This window comes from Pan troglodytes, chromosome 5, assembly GCF_028858775.2.
Source record: "Pan troglodytes isolate AG18354 chromosome 5, NHGRI_mPanTro3-v2.0_pri, whole genome shotgun sequence".
NCBI classification, from domain to species: Eukaryota; Metazoa; Chordata; class Mammalia; order Primates; family Hominidae; genus Pan; species Pan troglodytes.
In genome coordinates this window covers 129,456,916-129,481,217 of record NC_072403.2, presented here as the reverse complement: position 1 = coordinate 129,481,217, position 24,302 = coordinate 129,456,916, and the positions used below count along the sequence as shown (strand labels likewise).

The window sequence follows — 24,302 nt, the reverse complement described above, 5'->3', positions numbered from 1 at the left end:
TAGCTAATTTCATGAGTTCTCATAGAAGGGATAATACCTTAAAGATAATACCTTAAAATACAGTCAAAAGAGGAAATTAGGATATAATGTCACAGTAATCATTAGAGCAAAGATACAGAGCTTCCAGAAGATTTAAAAAAGGTACATTTTTAAAGCCACCAAAGAGAGCGATGAAGACTTTACATGTGTGTTATGTTATATACAAATATAACATGACAAATAGGATGAAAGGCTAAAAACAAAAGATCAGACAAAATTATACTGAGTAAATTGCAAATAAAATGAAACAGGAGTTGCAAACTTGATACCAGATAAGGTAGAACTCATGCCAAAAAAGCATTTACTGTTGGGGAGGAAACTATTAACGTAATGAGCTGCATTAAAATTAAGCACTCTGTTCATTGAAATACACATTTATAAAGTGAAAAGAAGCCACAGGATGGGAGAAGGTATTTGTAACTCATACCCAATAAAGGAGTTCATATTGATGCAGGATATTTTCTTGACACCTTCATGGTACTCACGACAGGGTTGCCCTGTTTACTCAGCCCACCCTGCTCAACTCCTGGCAGGTGGGAGCACATGAGCAAACGAGTATGAGAACTGGCTGGCTGCTTTGGCACTGGCAGGAGCAAACTTGATTCACTTGGGTCTGCTGCACTCCACCCCTCATGGGAGGGAGTGTGTAGGCAAGCAGGTGTAGGAACTGGCCAGCTGCTTTAGTACCTGCAGGAGCAAACTCCATGCAGGCCCTGTGGCAGCATCCAGGTCTGGGTGCCTGCGATCCCAAGGCTCCAGAGGGCATGTTACAAGGTTCTCTTAGCTCTGCTGGACAGAAGTGTATTATCAGCTCACTGCACCTTTTGCCTTTTTGGGGGCAGCTGCCCTCCACCAGTAAGGGCAGAGGGCCAGTGTGATAGCCTTTTTGGGTACCTGCACTTGGTGGGTCCCGAATTCTTGTCTGGTGCCCAAGAAGAATGAGGTAATGTGAATTCATGCTGAGAGCCACTTTCATTCCCTCAATAAAATTCTCTGCATTGACCATCCTTCATCCATGAATTGAAGGATGGTGAATGCAGAGAATTTTATTGAGGGAATGAAAGTGGCTCTCAGCAGAGAGGGGAGCTGGAAAGGGGATGGGAAGGGCATGTCACTCTCCCCTGAAGTCAAGTTGCCTCTCTCCGATGTCCAGCTACCATCTCTGAAGTCATGATGCCTGTGCCCGAAGTCCAGCTGCTTCTCCTCTCTACTGGCTGAGTCTGGGGTCTTTATTGGCACAGGATAGGGGGCAGGGCAGGCCATAGGTAGTTTTAGAAAAAACAACATTTGATTGGTAAAAAGACCTTATTCAGAAAGAACCAGTCGGGAGAGAGTGGGCACACAGGGATGGAAGTTCTCACTTTGGGCTTCAGCTTTTAGGCTTGAAGATGGGGTTTTGCCGAGGACACACCCCCATCTGCCTAGAATTTCTCTGCCTCCTGCCTCTATCAATGTGTGTGTGTGGGGGGGGGGGGGGGAGGCAGAGGGAGGGAGGGAGAGAGAGAGAGAGAGAGAGAACTTACAAACCACCAAGAAAAATATGGACAACTCTAGAAAAATAGGCAAGAGACTAACACAGGTACTTCACAAAAGAGGGTATTCAAATGGTCAGTAAACATATGAAAAGGCAGTTAAACCTTATTAGCAATAAGGAAATTTTAATTAAAACCACAACAATATACCACTGCATCCCTACCAGAGTTGCTAAAATGAAAAATACTGGCAATGCCAAGTGAAGGCAAGGATATGACGCTCTCAAAGTTCTTATACATGGTGGGTATGTCAGTTGCTACAATCACTTGGAAAAGTGACCTTTTCTCCTGAAGTCTAACGTACATACTCTGTAACCCAGAAGCTTCCCTCCTAGATATATACTCAAGAGAAATATATGCAATATGTATCAAAAGATAGATTCATAGCAACATCATTTTAATAGTCAGAAATTCAAAACAACACAAATGCCCATCCAAAGTAGAATGAAGTAGAATGAGAAGTAGAATTAAGTTGAGGGAAAGTAGAATGAATGAAAAATAGTAATGTTATATATTTATTTAGTGAATACAATATTGCTGAAAATGAAGTGCAGCTATGCAAAACAAGCTATGAACAAATCTTATAAGCATACTCAAACATTCAAAAACAGGCAAAACTATTTATGGTGTTAGAAGTCAGTATATACTCTGATGGTTACCTTTGTGGATGAAGGTGGAGGCAGTGATTGGAGCGAGTCAAAAGAAGGATCCTGGGGTGCTAGCACTGCCCTTTTTTTTTTTTCAAGATCTGAGTGATAGTTAAATAGGTATTTTTTGTAATGTGTTACTTGTGTACTTCCCCGATATGTTTATATATGAATTAAAAAGTTATTTAAAAAAAAAGGAATGAAGAAGTTTTATTAATAGGGAGTGATCTCCAGGAAGTAAAAAAGCAAGAGGCAGCCCACTATTTATATTATGCCACATCTTGGTTAATTTATAGCATGCTGCTTCTTTTCTTCTACCTCTTGGGCCATCCCAGTCCTTGATACTCTGTTCTCCCTGTAACTCATAGGATATGAATTCACATCTCTGTGCTCCTAGTGTTAATCCAGATCCTACCTTTTCACTTATTTATTTTCTTTATTTCCTACATTCTGTGGAATATTCCCTGTTGATTATATCATGGTTGACACAAAATCAGCATGCCTAAAACTTAAATTTATCTTTTTCTTTCTCTCATGTCTATATAAGCTGTCATCCTAATCTTACTGTTTCCATCAATGGCTTCATTATTCTTAAAACTGGAAATACTTGCATTATTCTTGACCTAATCTTCCATTGCACATCCACTGTACTAGATCACACTGTAACTAAGTATTGCTAATGATTTCTTTTCAGCATCGTAAAATCCTTTATTTTCATTTACAAAGTTACCATGATAACATGTCATTTGATAAGCTACAAATAGGACGTTGCTACTGTGTCCTTGTCTTCACTTCCTTAATAGTGTTGCTAAAATGCCATTGAGAGAAAATGCTTCAAAATTACGTAGTAACTATGGTTGTACAACTTCATGAATATACTAAAAACCACTATATTATTTACTTTAAAAGAGTGAACTTTATGATATTGAATTATATCTCAATAAAGTTATTATTAAAAATAAAAACAAAAAATGTCACTTAGGGCATAGAATGATTTCCTGTTAGATTGAATATCAGTTTTAGTTTATCATCCAAAGCCATTCATTGTATTCAGCTTCATTTCTCCTATCGGGTCATATCCAGTCTGTCAGTATACCATCCCTTGAGGTAGTTTAGTCTCCTCGATAATAACATTTTCCTAATCTAATAAGTTCTTTTGTATATAAGATTAATAATCTTATGAGAATAGTCAAAGCCATGGATATTATCACTGTTTTAAACTGAGGGAACTTGAGACAGAATGTTTTATCTAGAATCACAGGGCTAGTATTAGAATTTATTTCAACTTTACAGATACTTAAATTTGAGCATCTTTTATGCACTAGGCACTGGTTGGTGCAGTTGGGATATAGAGACATATTCCAATTATCTGATCCCTATCTACGCTCAGAGAGGCTTCTGGTCTCTCTGCCACTTTGCCTTTGCTAGTCTTCCCATGTCTGTATTTCATTACTGCTTCTATTTTGTCCATGTTGTTGTTTTCCTTCAAAGCCCTTCTAAACTCACTTTCAGTATGAATCTTTTTCTTATTTCCCTTCTTTAAGCCTTCCTTTAGTTTGAATTCCTTGGGACTGGGTCAGTTCTCTCTCTGTATATAACTTGCCACATTATTTTAGTTGGTCCACACGTGTATTTATCAACCCAGTTGATATGAAAGCTTGTCAAGGGCATAAATTATGATCTATGATTTTTAAAAATATTATCTACAATTTTTTTTCTCATTGCGCTGGCATAGTTCTGGGCCCTTAGATGCTTAGCAAAATTATGTTGAGTTGAATAGGAAACAAAGGCATGTCTTGATCTTTAATCTACTGGCTAGCTGGGAAAATCAAAAACACAAGGGACACATCCTGTGCACAATTGTAAAACAATATATCAATTGTGCAAAAATGAAAACTTCAAACTGAATTGGTAAGTGGTCCTGATGAGTTGCTCTGTTATGCTAAAGCTGAAGACTTACAGTTAACTCTGATCTTTAGGCTTACCATAGTCTCAGAAGTTGATACCTTAGCACCTAAAATAACTTTACTAGATAATGATTGGGATGATTTGGGCTAGTATTCGTTGGATTGAAGACAGAACACAACTCACTTACTGACATATTCTCTAATACTGTTAATGTTAGTGATCCACCACAGCACACATTGTCTCTACCACATGGTGAACCACCTCATAGTTTTGCGTTTTCATAAGCTTTGAAGATAAAGGTGAAACAGTAAAAAGGTTTCTTAAAGTAAGCAAAGTAAAATGGAAGTAGCATTCTGTGTTATTAGAAGATACAGCTTATAGTGGATTTCTCTTGCTACCGAAATATCTGACTTACACTATTGATTTTCTGTCAGTTTAGATGGATGTCTTGTATCTTGGATAATATTATTCTAATGTTTGTGTATTTATTTCAAAGGTGGTCTCTCTGTTGTCATTCTTGAATAACAATTATTAGTCAAAAGAAAGAAAATTAAGCATCCTTAATTTCTTCTGTTGTTTTCTTTATAAGGCACAGTTGGTGGATCTGAAATCTGAACTGACAGAAACCCAAGCAGAGAAAGTTGTTTTGGAGAAAGAAGTACATGATCAGCTTTTACAGCTGCACTCTATTCAGCTGCAGCTTCATGCTAAAACTGGTCAAAGTGTTGACTCTGGTACCATTAAGGCAAAATTGGTAAGTAGTTTAGAGAGTGACATGCCCTTGCATGTATTTTACAGGGTGTAGAGGACAATTTTGAATGAGACTTTTAAATTATAAAATATATGTGCTTATTGTGGGAAATTTAGAAAATATAAGAAATATAAAGTTTATGATCATTATGATAATCTACAATCTCATCACCTATAGATAATCAGTGATATCAACAATCAACTGATAGAATTTTTCCTATTTAAAATATATGTATAAATATATTTAAAAGATATTTGTGATTATAACATATAAGATTTTTTTTTTTGCCCTACTGTATCAGTTGGATTAAATTCAGTTGCATATAACAGCAATCCCAAGTAACATTGGGATTATTCTTGAATAGTACTTATTTTTCTGTGAAATGAAATCTGAGACCGGCAGTCTAGAGTTGATACGGCAGCTCCACAAATATTAGAGATCCAGATTCCCTCCATCACTGTGCTCTGCCATTTTTAGCTTATGGTTTCCATCCTCAGGATTTCTTCATGTCTGCATTTCAGGCAGGAAGAAGGATTAATCTAAGGAAAGGGCAAAAAGATGCTTCTCCATGATGTTAGCCTTCTTTAAAGAACTTATTATTAAATCTTTCTCAGTAATTTTTGCCAGCATTTCATTGACCATCCCCAGCTGCATGTCAGTCTCCTATTGGCCATATGGCCACTTCCAGTAAAACTGGAGTCTGTTAATAAGGAAGAAGTAAGAAATGGAATTGGGTACCAACCAGTAGCACATTCTTTTCTTTTGCTCTTAATATATTGTAAGCATTTTTCCTGCCACTGTGTACCACATATGTTTTGAGTGTGTAAGAGATAGCAGATATTTTGTTCCTATATGGGACACAGCAATAAATAAGACAGCTATTGCTTGGCAGAGGCAGGACATGAAATGATGTTGATGATATAATGAGAGTAATACATTTATAAGTTTTATTTGTTTTCAGTTAATTTCATTTGGTTAATTAGTACTGATGTGTTAAAATTCATGAAAATAATTTTAAGTTAAACTCTTAAGTTTTCTAACTCTGTGAATCTGTGTTAGAAGGGTTTTATTTAACTGAAATAAAAGCTCATAACTGCTTCTTCAAGCTATTTGACATTAACATTCAGAAACAATCTAAATTTTCTCTAGAAAAGAATTTACCTGAAGTTTTAACATTAGAATTTGAAAGAGTATGATGAAAAGAACACTGTACCAGTTATGTTGACTAATTTTGATAAAACAAAAAATTTTAATCTAATGCTATTACAGTTACTATTGTTTATAGATTGCAAATATATTTGTTCTAATGAACTTTACCCAAATGATATTCAACATGTGGGATTTTTCCTTATAATGATTATACCACTAAATAAAATCATTTGTTTGATCTTTTTCTAATTATAAAACTTTTTTCTTATATCTGAAGTCTGGCCCCTCTGTGGAGGAGCTGGTAAGTATATTGTTTCTGTTTTGCTTTAATATGTCACGCTGAAGTGTTCTTAGTGTTTTATTTGCATATTGTATGTTGTCACTCATTGTATTTGAAAATAGCATTAATGATGGCAATTTTTTAATGTTCCAGTACCTGAAAAGTTCAGTGGATGGCCCATTGCTCTTTTCTCACTGCATGTTGTTAAACATTTTTCTTTTGTTAGTGATTTATAGCCATTATTTGCAGAGCCTGTCAATTTTTAACAATTTTTGAGCCTTGTAGCTTGCTCATACCTCTACTTCAAAGAGCAATTGGTTTTCCCACTTCAGGGTATTGAAGATATATCAAGCAGGCTTAGTTTTTAACCCCCTTAAGTTTCTATTTGAAATTATTTCCAGAAAAGAATGTGCATGTTGGTTTCTTCTTCATCTACTGCATGTGTTACAACTTTTCAAGAGTCTTGAGAATAATCGTATGGCCTTTGAAACAATTGAATTTTGAAATGCTTTAGCAGAAGTTATTTTAGAAAATAACAATACATTTTTAATATTTTTCTCATTACCCCAACCTAATCAAGTTCCAATTTGTCTTATGGCTTTACCTCTTTTGAAGATATAATCTTTGGTATCTAAATGTAAAATGAACATCTTGGGTGTTACCTAGTAACAAACAGGCTAACTAAGAACCAAGAAAATTTTTTTCTGGAAATCTAGAAATGGTTAACTTCAGTTTCCTTCATCTTATTCTTGCTTACCTCTGTTAATTTCGGGCCCAAGAGTTTGTCAGATTCATTAGGGATTTGAATCATTAAAACCCCAGTGAGTGGTAGCTTAGTATGTCTCCCACATTTCATTAATGTAGTATAAATAGCTCATTAAAGTAATTGAAAGTAGGTAATCGTCAACATAAAGTTTATTTAGCCCATAAGCCAAAGAAATCTTGGTCTAGGAATGCTCTTTCAAAAGTTGCATCAACTTTAACATGTCATAAGAAAGATTTTTGTTTGTATCTCCAAACTGGTTTCTTTTGAAACAGATACTTGCCCTTTTAGGACATAGGTTCTGAAATAAAGATTTTAATAATTCCAAAATTATGTTAAAAGGAGGATTCTAGATTGAGTTTTTCTAATCCTTTAAAACCAGTATCTAGAAATTACGTTCTAATCTTTTTTTCCCCAGAAATTGAGTCTGCTAATCTTTCATCTGTTTGTCATATATATAACAAATATTTTTAATCAAAGAAGTGATAAATATATCTAGCATTTAGTAGTTGTCATTAATTTTAGCTTGTATGTGTGTGTGTATATGTAAATATATTTTTTAGGATTATCGTATTTATTGACTAGTATTCAAATATATCTATTTTGATGTTGTTCAAAACAGTAGACCAAAGGAGGCACATTAAATTAGTACCAAAATATATTCCATGAATTGCTGAAAATTTGCTTAAATTTGTTTCTTAGCTTCTGAATATCCAGAATAAAAAGGGAAATAATTGTGTAAAATAATCAGTGCCCATACAATAGAAACAATACTATTCATCATTTCCTCAAGAGAAACAATTTCTCTGGTGCTAAGGTAGGTTTTTATTTACGTCCTCACAAAAGGGACAAAGGGGGTATAGGGAATAATGTCTTCCACATATTGTGAACAAATGTAACCATGTTTTCATAGGATTTGTGGATTCTGTAAAAGCAGTTCTGCTCAGGATAAATGCAAGTTTTCAGTGTTTACGTGGTTTTTTTGATCTATAAATAACAGTTAAAATGTCTATTGGGGTCCTTATTTAACTCTCAAAAGGGTTTTATCTGGCCATATAGTTTTGTGTGTGTGTGTTATAAGTTTCTTGTGGTCCTCCAAGATAAATTAGTTATAAAGTGTATATGCAAGTTCTGACAAGTCTACTTTATAGACTTGTTGCATTAAAGTTAATTAAATGTTTGGGAACAACCACCAAAATGATTATTTTTATATTAGTCCAGTTTTCTAAGTCAGTTTTAGAAGTAAATAGCAGATTCAACTATCCATTGAAGCCACTTTTACTAATATGTGATAACATGAGCTTAGAGTAGACTACTTTTCTTACTATACTCCATATCAGGGTAACCCATGGCGTGCAATTATTTTATCTAGAAGTAGTTCCAAGATGTTATGGTACTAGTTCAAAAGAACTACATCCAGATCTTTGTGTTCCATTTTATAGAGATGATACATTGTTGAACTGTAGGCTTTTGTGCATTTTCAGGTACATGGTCTAGTGCTAAAGAGTTTTTATTTTCATTAAATTATATGCTTTTAAAAATTACATAGGAAAGAGAGCTTGAGGCAAACAAAAAAGAAAAAATGAAAGAAGCACAACTTGAAGCTGAAGTGAAATTGTTGAGAAAAGAGAATGAAGCCCTTCGTAGACATATAGCTGTTCTCCAGGCTGAAGTATATGGGGCGAGACTAGCTGCCAAGTACTTGGATAAGGAACTGGCAGGAAGGTGTGTAAAAAATGGGTATTATTGTACTCTTAAGTGACAAATTGGATATTTAATGAGGTTGACTCTTACTTCTTTTTTTTTTTTTTATTTTTTTATTTTTTGAGATGGAGTCTTGCTCTGTTGCCCAGGCTAGAGTGCAGTGGCATGATCTCTGCTCACTGCAACCTCTGCCTCCTGGGTTCAAGCGATTCTCCTACCTCAGCCTCCTGAGTAGCTGGGATTACAGGTGCCTGCCACCACGGCCAGCTAAATTTTGTATTTTTAGTAGAGATGGGGTTTCACCATGTTGGCCAGGCTGGTCTCAAACTCCTGACCTTGTGATCCATCCACCTTGGCCTCCCAAAGTGCTGGGATTACAGGTGTGAGCCACCGCACCTGGCCTACTCTTTTTTCTTATGGTAAATGAAGCATTAATCTTTTTCCTCAGAATTATTTTACAGTTGGTTTTAACTTACTGTTGTTAAATTAATACTGACAGCATTATGTATCGCAGATCTAGTTATCCATACTAAATATGTTTAGTTTACACACACAAACACTGATAGTATCTTACTGTGAAATGCTAACAACTCTGTAGAGCAGCACTTTTCAACTATTTTGTGCCTTGAGACCAGTACAGCCGATATTCACATGCATAGCAGAACTTCCATAAGGAATTCTTTTTATGATCACTGAAACCCAGTCTTTCTTGCCCTTCAAAAAAACGTGTTGGTATTTAGTTAATGACAATGATTTTATCATAATCATACACAGAATTCTGCTTGTATTTATTAAGTAAATTATTAACAAACTTTGGTGACTTATTAGTACTAAATCATTTTGTGCATATTCTTTTAATGTCACATTAAAAACATGGAACAAAGAAAAAATAATTTATATCATCTTGAAGTACAAATTTTCTAGTAACTTTTTTTTTTTTTTTTAATTTTGTGAGATGGGGTCTCACTCTGTCGCTCAGGTTGGAGTGCAGTGGTGCAACGTTGGCTCACTGCAGCGTCCACCTTTCAGGCTCAAGTGATCCTCCCACCTCAGCCTTCCAAGTAGCTGAGACCACAGGCACGCCACCATGCCTGGTTAATTGTTAAGGTTTTGCCTTGTTGCCCTGGCTGGTTCTAGTAACTTTTAACCACATTTAAAATAATCATTTTGTGAAAAGAAACTCTAATTAGAAGAAATATTTTTGTCCATTTATCTCATCTAAAAGCTAACATTTAATAGTATCTGAGTTCAGTGACTTTGCATGCAAGACATAAAATAGATTGACATTAATCTCATAAATTGTTTTTTTAGATTTATTTGAATTAAGTATATGACTAAAGGAGTTCACATTAATTCCTTTAAAAAATGTTTTTACTGGTTTTTCCCTTGAAGATACCTGTTCTTTTCAGAGTTTTCATATTTTTTTTATATCTGAGAGACATCAAGAAGTTCCTGAGTATTAGTTTTATCACTAATTTGAGATTCATGCAAAAGCTACTTATGTTCAGTAATTTTCCTGAATTCTCACTATAGTGAATATAATGAAAAATCAATGTACTCTTTTCCCAATATGAAGGGTCCAACAGATACAATTGCTAGGACGAGATATGAAGGGACCTGCTCATGATAAGCTTTGGAACCAATTAGAAGCTGAAATACATTTGCATCGTCACAAAACTGTGATCCGAGCCTGCAGAGGACGTAATGACTTGAAACGACCAATGCAAGCACCACCAGGCCATGTATGTTTGCTTTGCTGCTGCTTCCCACCCAGCCTCTTCTTTCTTTCTTTAATCACAGTTGCTTTCCATTCTTTCCTTTATTCTAGTATTGTTTGAAACCTTTATTTAAAAGTGAAAATGGGATTCAACTTATTCAAAGTAGATGAAGTTTCAACACCCATAGAAATTTTAGTAGCTCTTCACAGACTTACTAATGCCCTGAGAGTGCTGCAGACAGTGAGCCATTGTTAGCAAATGCATATTGCTAGTATGTTGGATCATATTTCCAGTTTTTCCTGGATCATGATTGGGCATGCTTGAATTTGTTTTAATCTTAGCTTAGAGTGTGTGGTCATATTGATAATTTGGCAAATATTTTGGGGTAGTTCTTTAAGGGAACTTTTAGTAACTGAATACAAATGTAGATTCTGAACTAACATTTACACCTGTTTGGTCTTGGATTAAGATAGAATTTGAGATCTGTAGCCAGTTGTCTGCTTCTGTAGCCACCATTATATAAAAGCTTCTATCTGGATAAATCTTTATTGAATTTTATCATAACAGCTGCTTGATAATATAGACCTTAATATATGAAAGCATGTCGCCCAAGGGTTCACATATCTTAGTACCAGATAATGTATGGCCTTAAATAGTAAAATAGTTTGTTGCCTCTGCAAAGATTTTTGTAAGAAGAATTGGTATGTAAATAGAGTTGGTGGAAGAGAAGTGGGGATAGCGATAAGCACTTATGCCATTGTTTTCTAGGACACTGGTGGTTCCCATTAACTTCTAGGTCCAGTAGATTTGGGAAATGGAGCGGTTAGGAGAAAGACAAAGTAGTTTGTATCAGATGTGTCTGAGTGATAAAAGCATGCTTGTTAAATTAGCTAAATATGAGGTTGGGGTTTTAGGTAGTGGCTGGATTATAGAAATTATTTTATACTAAATAGAGGAATTTTAACTTTAACCTGATAATCATGGAAGTTTTAAATAAAATGGCAGACTTCATAAAATTTACATTTTTTAATAGTTATTTTGGTATAGTGAAGAGGACCAAGTTGGAGTCAAGGAGATATATTAGAAAGATACTATGGTCATCCAAGGAGAAAGTGATGAGGTCAGGAGAAGTGGCATTTGAGAAGGATAGATTTGAGAGGATTATAATCAGGAGGGCTTGATTGGTGACTAACTGCTTTTGGTTAAATAGTGAAAAAGAAGAGTCTGGGCTTTTAGTTTGAGCAACTGAGTGAGATCTGGCATTCACTGGGAAGGGAAATAGAAGAAAAGGAAGGATTTGGGGAAAAGATGATGAGATCAGTTTTAGACAAGCAGTGTTTGAGGTGACAATGGGATGTCCAAGATACATCCAACTGGACATATGACTCTGGATTTCAGGAGAGAAATCTGATTTGAAGAAATATTAGGGAAACTATCCTTCTATTATACTTGAAACCTTGGAACTGATTAAGCCTGTTCCAAGTATATATGTATATATAAAGTATATATGTAGTAAAAAGAATAGGAGGCCAAGGATAGAAACTTACGGAGTGGGAGAAGGAAAAGGATCACTAAAGGAAGGAGCCTGGGATGGAGCTGTCAGATACAGGCCATCTAGGAAAGTAGTGTAATAAAAACTAACGGAAAGAGTGGGTTTCAAGGAGGGGTTGATGAACAGTATCAACTTTCTGCAAGTTTGAAGTAGGATAGTGACAAAAAGTGTTAATTGTGTGTAACAATATTGATTACTGGTGACCACAGAAAAGAAAATTCCAGTTGTGCATGTAGGGGCAAAACTCTAATTACAGAGACCAGAGGACTGAATGTGAGTGGCAAGGAAGTAGATATGATGAGGATGAACTTCGTGTAGAGGTTAAGGAAAGGGGGAGGATGGTAGTTGCTAAGGAAGATAGTGAAGGATTGAAAGGTTTTTTGTTTTGTTTTGCATTTGCACATGATCAGTATTTTAAAACTGGAAGAGGCTTGTGATTCATTTATCTGCTGAGTAGGAAAACAGCTTAGTAGAGACAGAAAGAGTAAGGCTACCAGAGAAAAGAGTATTAGTGGATCAAGGCACTTTATTTAAGAGGTAGACTCCAGAGCACCAAGGAATGTATAAGTAATTAATGGTCCAATTGGAAATTTGTTTTTCAACTCTACAACTCAGCTAAAATGAATGTATATCTTAAAGATATCCAGTGAAGATAGACACTTTTATTTTTTGAGGATATTTGTTCCTCAATTAATTCCTGGAAATCATTTCTTTTATAATGCCCTACAATTTAAAAAGAAATGTATCAATATTTTAAACATTATTGGCAAAAGGGTGAGAACATCATCTATAAATTTTGCATCAACAGAATAGCTATTTTCATTTTTCCATTTTATCTGTTACTTTCTTAACCCTGTACTGTTTATCCATTCCAGGAAGTTAATACAGATTTCTAAAAGCAAGTTATATAGTATGAGTTTACTCTATTTGTTATGCTATTTAAATGATACTACTTTTTCTTCTTTTTTCCTCCCAATAAGGATCAAGATTCCCTAAAGAAAAGCCAAGGTGTTGGTCCAATTAGAAAAGTTCTCCTCCTTAAGGAAGATCACGAAGGCCTTGGCATTTCAATTACAGTAAGAAGTAGTACTTCCAGTATCATTTTCTACAGTTATCCAGTATAATCATGCTCCTTTGTTGGACATCACTGGGGAACAGAATATTCTGGATGTATTTTTTAAATAACTAAAATTTATCCCCATGGGGATAAATGTTTGCTTTTGTGTAAATATTTTTTTAAGAAATAAATATTCCTAGCAACTATTAAGTGTACCTTTAGTAAGCATAGTTTAACATTCTTATTATGATTCACTTAATAGTTCTGTGCCATATACTGTGATGCCTCTAGGAGCCCTTGGGAATAGACATGGCTGTTTTCTTCTATGTTAAATGGCTTCAGATTGTATTGTTCTCTCTCGGAGTACGTGTATCTTTCTCTTGCCTCATTTATTAGCTGTCAGATTTCACTGTCTCTTGGGTCCAAATGTTATATATTCTTTTTTTAAATTCGATGCCTTTAGGAGTCATTTTGTTGTCATCTCAGTGCTTTAATGAACAAGGTGGCTTTAATTTTCATTTGATAATACTTAGGCACTGAGCAAGATCATTTGTTTTTTTAGTATTGCTTAATGTAGAAATGTTTCTTATAATAAAAAGCTCATCTAATCTATATTTCTTGAATACTTACCTTTTTTAATGTGCTGAAGAGCATACATTTTAGCAGGACAAATAAGACACACACACACACCCCTACACATTCGCAACAATGATATAAGCTAGAGAGTGATAGGTACCAAATACTGCATTTTTTCAATTCTACATTGCATATATTTTCATATTTTAACTTCTCTGAAATTGAAATTTATCTTATAATCTTAAAATTATTTTTGTGGCACCTAAAATAATTGGTCTTGTCATTCGTAGTGATTTAGACTTGATAAAATGTAATGGTGCTATGGAGTACTAACACATAAGTTTTTTTTAATTTAAGAATTTAGCCAATTTCTGTTCAATACTCTTTGATAATTTTTACCATTACTTAAGTAGCAAATAAAATTTTACCCAGCATTTATAGAGACAGCATAGGTGTTTAATGAAATATATTTTTAAGAAAATATTTTATCTCTAGATTAATCGGTAACTGTACCTTACAAAGAGTACTTTAATTTACTGCCCTTTGTTGTTGTTAGGGTGGGAAAGAACATGGTGTTCCAATCCTCATCTCTGAGATCCATCCGGGGCAACCTGCTGATAGATGCGGAGGGCTGCACGTTGGGGATGCTATTTTGGCAGTCAACGGAGTTAACCTAAGGGACACAAAGCATAAAGAAGCTGTAACTATTCTTTCTCAGCAGGTAAATTCCCTTCATATAATTAGAACTGGATCTATCAATTGGTTATGAATCTATTGAACACTGTATACTTCCCTACAAAGTTTCTAAAGTAGTAAAGTGTTTACACATAGTTCTTGTTTCCTTTGATTTAATGCTTTTATAGATGACATTCAGTCAGATTTACTGAAAATGGACCATTCCGTTTTGTTTATTTCATAACTTTGAGCAAGTTACTTAAGTCCTCTGTCCCTCAGTGTCCTCACCTGTGTGGGAGGGATTGAAAGAAAGCTGTGAGGATTAAGTATGTTAATACATATAAAGTACTCAGAACAGGACCTGAGACTGAAAAAACAACATCCTTAATGCCTAGAACACTATATATAAGGTATTACAGAAAAGACAGTGCTAGAAGTAGATTGATTTTAGTCATGGAATATTAAAATTGAAATCACACATAGAAACTATCTAGCCCAACTCTCTTAAAATGAGTAAACTAAAGTTCTTAGAGATGAAAGGATTTACTCAAAGTTGCCGAGCAAATAAATTATAGAATTGAGATTCATACTCAGGAGTCATATTTGTCATACAGTTGTACTTAAAATGTTGTTTTATTTTGTTTATTTCTTTCAAGAATAGAGTTGAGGGAATTAGAGGCATTGGTAGTACATTGAGATGTTTCTTGGATTATCAGTGTGGTATGCCTCTGTAGAATTGAATCTCAGAGTTGAAAGTGAATATTGTTCATTGGTTCAATTCTATATGATGCATAAATCTTTGCAACATCGCTACTTCAATAATTATATTACAGGGAAGACTTGCTGATATCAACCAGTCCATTCCATTGTTATACAGTACTGATTTTTAGAAAGCTTTTTCTCATATTAAGCCTGAAATCTGTGTCTCCATGACAGCTACTCACAGATCTAATTCTGTCATCTAAAACTTTGCTGAAGACCACTGCATCATCTGTCTCTTTCTGCAAAATGGTATTTTTAAAGCATTAGCTGACAAGAGAGATCTAAGAATGCTACGCTATTCTCTTAAGTTAGTGTTTTATCAATCCATCTTGACTGTCATCCAGTAGCAAAAGAGTGGGATAACTGGTGAAGGAGCTATCAATGGGCAGCCATAAGTTTTAAGGAAATGCTAAGCACATATTAAAATTCTGAGGTATAACCTTAAACTGCTGGGAAAGAAGAGCACCAAAGAGACTAACTTAGTGAGTAGCAGTCAAAAATGGCGTGTTTTCTTTTGAGCAAAGGCAAGCCATAGTTTTCAGAATTGCCAACACCACACTTATATGTAGTGGTTGGAGTCTCTTATTAAATGACAATTATAGCTTGGAAATTTTTCTTTTAACATAAAACGATCTGTAACATTTTTTTTCTTTTTGGAGCCAGGATCTCACTTTGTCACCCAGGCTGGAGTGCAGTGGCACAATCACGGATCACTGCAGCCTCAACCTCCCAGGCTCAAACAGATCCTCCGACCTCAGCCCCCCGAGTAGCTAAGACTACAGGTGCCTGCCACCATGGCCAGCTAATTTTTTTTTTTTTTTTTGTAGAGATGGGTTTTGCCATGTTGCCCAGGCTGGTCTCGAATTCCTGAGCTCAAGCGATCCACCTGCCTCAGCCTCCCAAAGTGCTGGGATTACAGGTGTAAGCCACTGTGCCTGGCATGATCTGTAACTTTTTACTTGAATGTTTCATTGTTAAAGAATGACAGTACAAATATTACACAGTTAGTCTAGCATAATATAAAGATTAAGGACTTCAGAGTCAAACTTTTGTTTTTCTTTATTCTTGTTCATTATGTAGGGAAAGTTATCTGCTTTCTCCAGGACTCACTCAGCTTTCTCGTTCATGTAAAAGAGACTATAATAGGATTATTCTGGGGATTGAAGGCTATAATTTATAGTAAATATATAAATATAGTAATTACTATTAGTACGAGACAGAATACCTTGATTAACACTATGTCTATGTCTGGTACTCAGTGTAAGTTCTTACTCAAGACCTATTGAATAAGAAACAAAAAATCATTTTGTAGGAGTTTCTTGAATTAGTTAAGAAAAGATTTATATGATGTCCTTATGGCAGTGTACAAAAATCATTTTGTAGGGGTTTCTTGAATTAGTTAAGGAAAGGTTTGTATGATATCCTTATTTAATATCTGACTATTTAGATGTATTTGCTGAATTGCTGTGTGCAGTACAAAGTAGCAAATAACTTTAAAACCGAATACTTGTTCCAAAATTCTATAAATTTAATAATTAAGCATCCTCTTAAATTTTAGATCTATTAGCAAAAAGACTATGGTCAGTAGAAAGAGCTACTATAATGTTTAAAGGAACTGTAGAGAGGATTCACGAGGCCGATCTAGACATGATGGCCTCACTACCTCTTTAGATTCTAGAATTTTATTATTTATTTTCTGGAAATCAGCTATCTCTTAGATCTCTCTACCCCTAAGCCTTCCCACAAAGAATTTGGAAATCCTTTTTAAATTACAGTTACAATAACTTGACTTTCTTATTTTCATTTCCTGTTTTAGAGAGGAGAGATTGAATTTGAAGTAGTTTATGTGGCTCCTGAAGTGGATTCTGATGATGAAAACGTAGAGTATGAAGATGAGAGTGGACATCGTTACCGTTTGTACCTTGATGAGTTAGAAGGAGGTGGTAACCCTGGTGCTAGTTGCAAAGACACAAGTGGGGAAATCAAAGTATTACAAGGTAAAAATCACTCTAAAAATTATTATTAACATATTCATTATTATTAAATGTTTAAAATGTGAAGGCCTCAGAATTTCTTCAGTAAAACTGTTTTGTGAGGAAATCAAAGGAATGAAGAGCTTTCCCTTGTTTATTGTTTTATTGTATACTATGCTAACAGTTTATTTACCGTATATGTTCTTCTATATTCATCTTGGACTGTTAAGACAAGTACATTACCAGTTACTCTACTGCAAGTGATCCTTGAAAAATAAATAAATTTTTTTCTAGACTCTGAAACAAAGACCAACATACTACTTTGAGTAGATCTATCTTGTAGACTACATTGTCTGTCTGTCTTGATGCAAATTCATCTCTCACAATGAATTTTAAGCTAATTATGAATAAGTATAAAGTATACTGTCACCTTATGATTGCTATTAGAATCAACTTATATTATCTTGGGGATGTTTGGTTTAGTTCCTTTGCTATCATTTAGACATATTTTAAGGAAAAACTCTAGCACTTCCTTTTACATAGAGCAGTGGTCCTCAAATTGTGATCTGTGGATCTCTGAGGGTCTCTGAGATATTTTAGCAGAGTTCATGAGGTCAAAGCTTTTCATAATAATACTAAGATATTGTTTGTCTTTTTTTGCTATGTTGATATTTGCACTGATGGTATCTGGTTGATGCAAAAGCAATTGGGGTAAAACTGCTGGTGCCTTAGCACTAATCAAGGCAGTGTTGCTAATACTAGTAACTGTACTAGTAATCATTGTTTTCTTCCTTGCCATCCATTCATAGTAAAAGAAGAAGAAGAAGATACCAATTTTGCTTAAAAATATCTTTGATGAAATGGCAGTAACAGTTAATTTTTAAATATTGACCTTTGAGTACCTGTCTTTTTAATATTCTTTGTGATGAGATGGGAAGTATGCATAAAGCACTTACTCTGCACACTGAACAAAGATGCTGGTTTCAAGGGAAAGTACATAAGTGACTGAACTAGCCATTTTTCTTCATGGAAGACAATTTTTACTTGAATGAATGACTAACAAAGTATGGATTTTCGGACTATTTGGAAGCCATTTTCTTAAAAATGAACAAAGTCCATCACTTCGGGAAAGACAACTGATAATATTTATTGCCAGTGATAAAATGTGAGCTCTCAAGTGAAAGTTAGAACTTTGTAAAACATACATTGATCACCATGAGCTTGACAGCTTCCTAACACTTAAGCTTTTCTGATGAGATTGATGATGATATTAATGAATGTGATTTTTTGATACAGTAAAGTGAAATGTGTCAACTTTTGGAATTGCTATATAACTTCATGGTCCAATATTTTTCAAATCACCAGTAAATGATGTTATAAAATTTTGCATGGGAAAAGATCCATTCAAAATGCAAGATAGGCAAATGGATTTTAATATAACAGAGTGTGAAAAGTTCACTGATAAGGTTTCAAATTCCACATTGTCAAATTTTTGTATAATATCAGAGAACAATACTGACAGTTATCTGAAAAGGCTGTTAAAATACTCTTCCATTTAGCAACTACATATCTGTGTGAGGCTGAACTTTCTTCATATACTTGTAACAGATTGAATGGAAGCAGATATATGAAAATACAGCTATCATCTACAAAGCCATTGAAGAGATTTGTAAAATTGTAAAATAATGCTACTCTTCTAACTAGAATTTTTTTTGTTCGGAACATAGAGTTATTTGTCATTTGACAAATGTTATTTATATTAACATTCTGGATTTATTGTCATTTTTAACAAAGAAATGAATTTTTTTTTAGATTTTTCAGTTTTACCTACTAATATGGGAAACATCAGTGGCTATAATCCACATAAACAGAAGCTTCTTGGAGTCCTCATTGCTTAGTATAAAGGCCTCCTGAGACCAAAATGTTGAACTCCTGGCATGGAGTTTTATGGTGAACTGATAAACTGTTGCACTTTTGATAAACTTGTGTGTTGTAAACTGTCTGCACAAAGATAGCAGTAGCAGTTACTGTTTTCACTGTGCATCTTGAGCAAAACTATTGTGGCAGTATGTCAAAACCTTACACTGTTGGGCTGCTCTCCATATGGTTTCATTGTATTTCACACTTGTTGTTTTCTGTCGGGATTAGAAAGCCTGTCTCTTCCTTTTTTTGTAACTGAGGCTAGAAGTCTTCTCTGTCACTTATGCAAATTGCAGACACTTAAAATGTGACTCAAATAACTAAAAATTTGTGTGTATATATCTTTTAACCGACTCACTTAAAAAAATGTATCTGTTGGTTATTGTTTCACACATGTCTATACTTTATAGATATATATATCACCTAAATAGGTGATATAGTCAACACTTATTTATTTATAAGCCTATTATTTATTTTATAGATGATCAGAATTCGTTTTAAATTTTAGCTAGACATCATCTTGCCAACAAATTACATTTTAAGCAATTAACTAGTATATGCCTCAGTTAACTGAAGTTAATGTAATATGAAAGCAACAATGAAAAATAAAAATATAATTCACAGTTCAGTAGATATTTATGTAAGTAGAATTGACTGAATTTTACAATTATATGTATTATTTCTAAGTCTTACAGACAGCTTGATGGTGGCTCATGCCTGTAATTCCAGCACTTTGGGAAGCCAAGGCAGGAGGATCGCTTGAGGCCGGGAGTTACCAACCTGGGCAACATAGTGAACCCTGTCTCTTCAAAAAAATTTTTTAAATATAGCTGGACATGGTGGCACATGCTTGTAGCTCCAGCTACTCAGGAGGCTGAGGTGGGAGGATTGCTTGAGCCTAGGAGGTCAAGGCAGCAGTGAGCTGTAATCATGCCACTGCAATCCAGCCTGGGCAATAGAGTGAGACCCTGTCTCAGAAAAAAAAAAAAAAAAGGAAAGGAAAACTTGATAGGAAACTTAATACAATTTTTACATAAGCCCAATATAGTATTTTTAAATCTGTACAATATTTGATACCTGCCATAAGGGGGAAGAATTCCCCTGTTAGGAATTACTGATTTGATTAATATAAGGCATTATTTTTGCCTCCGATTACTAATGTTAATTACTTGGGCATTCCTTTGTTTTTCACTCAATAAACTTATACAACTAACTTTTTTTTTTTTTTTAATTTTTTAAATTGAGACAGAGTTTCACTCTGTCGCCCAGGCTGGAGTGCGGTGGTACGATCTCAGCTCACTGCAACCTCCGCTTCCTGGCTTCAAGTGATTCTCCTGCCTCAGTCTCCCAAATAGCTGGGATTACAGGCATGTGCCACTATGCCCGGCTAATTTTTGTATTTTTAATAGAGACGGGGTTTCACCACATTGGCCAGGCTGGTCTCGAACCCCTAACCTCAGGTTATCCACCCACCTTGGCCTCTCAAAGTGCTGGGATTACAGGTATGAGCCACTGCACCTGACCAAAACTAACTTTTTAAACCAGAAAGTATCTGCTTTTTTTTTCTCCTTTCTTTCAGGATTTAATAAGAAGGCAGTAACTGACACACATGAAAATGGAGACCTGGGCACTGCAAGTGAAACTCCGCTAGATGATGGTGCTTCAAAATTAGATGATCTGCACACTCTGTATCATAAAAAACCTTATTAAATTGACCATATCTCCAGACAAGATTGTTAATCAGACTATTCTGAATTTGGGGCACTGGGGAAGATGGTGACAAAGACTACAAAATCAGGGGAGGCTGTTTGTTGCCTAAATGAAAGGCGGGTACCTCAGGGCTTCATGTGAACAATTCTTAATGCATAAAACACCCTGTTTTCTGTGGTAGACCATAATTAGCTATTGCATGTAAAGCAATTTTGATTTTCTTGAACTTGTAAGCACCAAAGCATGTGTTTCCCAAAGGGGTATTACTGGGCTCTTAAGTACCAAATGAAACCCTACTGTTTTACTTGGTTCCTTTTCCCTTTAGTAGGAGGACAGTGCTAATTGGAATTTTATAAGGAGTACCCTTTAAAATACAGAGTAAGTGAATTCATATTTTATATTCTAGAATGTTAACTGTGGTATTTCGGAAGACAGAGTTTGACTCAATGAATTGTAGAAATATAGGCTTGACTTAATTTTTGTAACTGAAAGGCTTTAGACTTAAAAAACATTTATTGTGCATCCTAAAATCTAAACCAATTATTAATGATCATTTATTGTAATGAGTTTGCATTTCAGCTTTATTCAATGCAGTACGAAATAGTTTTCTTTAAGCAGTCTTTTATCAATCAATGCTGCACTAGAAATAGATTCTCAAAAGTTACTAAACATTTTACTTTTTTTGTTTTTTAAAAGAAATGCAGATGAGTGTAAAACATCTGTTCTCAATTATGTTGATCTGTGTGCGCGGTACTGGAGCATTTACCCATTCATGTTGAGCCTCAAATGCTTGTTTTCTGGGGTCCACAAAAGACAGTTTTATACATTTTGAGTTGTTCATAAAGTTTGTCTTGTGATAGTCCTGGCACTTAAAGACAAATTTTTCTGGTAGTAAAAGTTCAGATTTATTACTATGTCATGAAACACAGTACATTCAAATCAAACGGCAGTTTTCTTTCTAAGTAAATGATTTCCAGTCATCTAAAAGGTGGGCAAGATGAGATAAAGACATTCTGATACAGTAATTGTTTTGGTTGGGTTTTCATGTCAGTTTATGTTTGACTAAAGCTCTCTTCATATGCAGGTTTATAAATTTGTTAGGTCTGTTGTCCCCTGATTAAACATGGAGTGCCTCCTCTCTGATTTAATATTCTGCAGGTCATTGTAACCTGCTAGGCAAAGTCACAACATTGCATTAAAGAGGTGATAGCTTTGCTAATATCACTGTTTTAAAGGACGTACAGTTAAAGGAATATTAAGTGGGAGAAAGCCTACAAGGCTTTTAGAATATTATCAGTATCTTCATTTCTGGTATTCAGATGTTATGTGATAAAACACATTTTTTTTGTCTTTCCCAGATACACTATATATTTGTTCAAGGGTAAATCTATAAAATGTATATACTTTATTTTGTGGTTTTGCTATTTATAAATTTAATGTTTTAACTGTTGCTCATTTATGGTTTGTTTTGGGTGGTGGTGTTCATCTGTATATCACCATGTTAATTTGTAATGGAAGTGCACTTCGTAGTGTATATTGTTACTGACATTAAAATACTTTATAGCATTGTCTCTGAGCAAAAGCTAGTATTTAATTGTACAAATGAATAAGCAAGTTACATGTTATTGTTTGCTCTTGACAGGGTAGGCCTCTTAAAAGAAAAAAAACAACTTGTTTTTTCCTTATGAATCCCCTATGCCAAACACATACCTTCCATGCATGACATGAGATCTGCAAACTGGATTTTAGCCACCGTATTTATTTGGTCAAAAAAATTGTCCGTTGTAGCAGACCCGAAAACCTTTTTGCTGTGACATGAAACCATGTTATTCTTATCTTCTTAAAACACAGCCTGGGATGGAATGGCCATGGCATTTTTTTCAGAGAACATCCTTTATCTGCTATGACTGAATCCTTAGGAAATGTAAGCTTTGATTTTCAAGAACTACCGAATAAGTGTATGAAGAGGTGGTTTTTTAAAACTTCAAGTTGGAATTTTTATGAGGTCACTGTGTAATTTGAAGAATTGTGTGAGATTGTCATGATATAAATTCCTTTTAAGGACTGATAAATAGAATGAAAAGTTTCCAGGTAGTTTAAAACTCCACAGGTCAGTTTCCTTTTCATTCCTGCTTCACTGTGGTTTGTAAGCCTACGGAGAGCACCGTTGCTCAGATGCTACTGTGAGCTTCCTGTCCGGTGTTAGAAAGTAACCAGTTAAAAGTTCATTTTAGAATGTATGGTTTTTGGGGATGAACTAAGAATTAGTTATTAGTTCCAAAGGACTGAGAACCAATTTTAATATTTTCACATTTATAGGAAAGAAATTCATATGTCCCTGAAACTTCTAGGACAAAACCAAACAAGTAAGGAGGGAACTGTTGCAAAGCCATTTCATCGAGAAGGGGACAGAAGGAGAAATACACACATGTATACACAAACAGAATGGTTGAGAAAACGTTTTAATAAAATGTGAGGGTTGTATGTGTGCGTGTATATATTTACACTTAACCTCTAAAATTCTCTTCTACAGTATCTCTGTTATGAATATGATGGAAAAGCAACATTTTGGTGGTGAGACTATTGTTAAAATAAATTTGAGAAAGATGAAAATTTTGTGAGTCTTGATAATTACAAGTCAACAGCTATCGAAAGTTAGCACAGCTTGTCTGTGGTGCTGTTTTTTTCCCCACCGCAGTGGACTTATGCTGTTTTCATGTTTAGAAACAAAAAGGTTTCATGTGATTCATGTGTAAGATGCACAGTATTTGACATCCTGATTATGTAATCCCTATTCCATCTATCCAGTCTTACACTTATGGTTGGCCTCAAATCTATTGCATTTATGATAATGTATTATATCTAGTTGAGTTTAATATTTTTTATTAGCCTGTAAATAAAGATGGCATCTTCTACATTAAAATGATATTGATCTCATTTTTTTAAATAAACATTTTGTTTCCTTGACGTTAAATATTTTGGCTTGTTATTTATTTCTAGTAGTTCTATTATTTGTACCAACATGTCATAAAGTCTGTGCAAAGGACTTGGCTTAATTTTGTGTTATAAATATTGCCAGCTGTTGTTATCTATGAGGAAAACATTGATGAAAGTTAGAAAATCAATCCTGTTTTTAAGATACTATTCAAAAGGGTATTCTTCCATTTTGACATCTAAGTATATATGATTTAGAAGTTCCTAAGTTATATGTAAAATAATTTTTGGAAAATACTTGTAAATGAATTACTTGAGTTATGAACATTTAGAAATGTTATGAACATTTAGAAATGTTATGAACATTAGAAATACATTTTTGTCACTGACTAACCTTGATTTAGTGCTAATACATATATGCTTTCCGTGTGTTGATTTAAGCTCCCAATTCACCAAGTGATTTGAAAAGAAGTCTTTTCCCCAGAATACAACCCCATAGGATACTGGTCAATTTATGAATTTTTTTTTTGGTCAGTTTATGAAATTTTAAAGAGAACTTGTATTTTCATTGTTAATCAGTATTTTATTTTAGGTGGTTTTATAACTAACCTTAAAGAAACACTTTAAAAGTATTGCAAATTACCGTGCACTG

The 24,302-nt window shown here is 34.6% G+C and overlaps 1 protein-coding gene and 1 long non-coding RNA gene across 5 annotated transcripts in view; one reads left to right on the top strand and one right to left on the bottom strand.

Moving 5' to 3' along the window:
• Positions 1–14,312, bottom strand: part of LOC134810364 (uncharacterized) — a 59,118-nt gene extending 44,806 nt beyond the window's left edge. Inside the window, exon 1 of the long non-coding RNA XR_010158162.1 lies at positions 14,190–14,312. This is a non-coding gene — a long non-coding RNA (uncharacterized LOC134810364). The remainder of the gene's footprint in view (positions 1–14,189) is intronic.
• GOPC (golgi associated PDZ and coiled-coil motif containing) overlaps positions 1–23,690 on the top strand; it is a 42,746-nt gene extending 19,056 nt beyond the window's left edge. The window contains exons 2-9 of one of the 4 annotated variants that reach the window (XM_518712.8): positions 4,716–4,880; positions 6,304–6,327; positions 8,619–8,794; positions 10,350–10,515; positions 13,024–13,119; positions 14,233–14,397; positions 16,930–17,110; positions 20,586–23,690. In XM_518712.8, the coding sequence (XP_518712.2) occupies positions 4,716–4,880; positions 6,304–6,327; positions 8,619–8,794; positions 10,350–10,515; positions 13,024–13,119; positions 14,233–14,397; positions 16,930–17,110; positions 20,586–20,716 (1,104 nt within the window). In that variant the 3' untranslated portion in view covers positions 20,717–23,690. The remainder of the gene's footprint in view (positions 1–4,715; positions 4,881–6,303; positions 6,328–8,618; positions 8,795–10,349; positions 10,516–13,023; positions 13,120–14,232; positions 14,398–16,929; positions 17,111–20,585) is intronic. The other 3 variants (XM_001162917.7, XM_009451897.5, XM_063813380.1) reach the window with 3 other exon arrangements.
• The last annotated feature ends 612 nt before the right edge of the window (positions 23,691–24,302 follow it).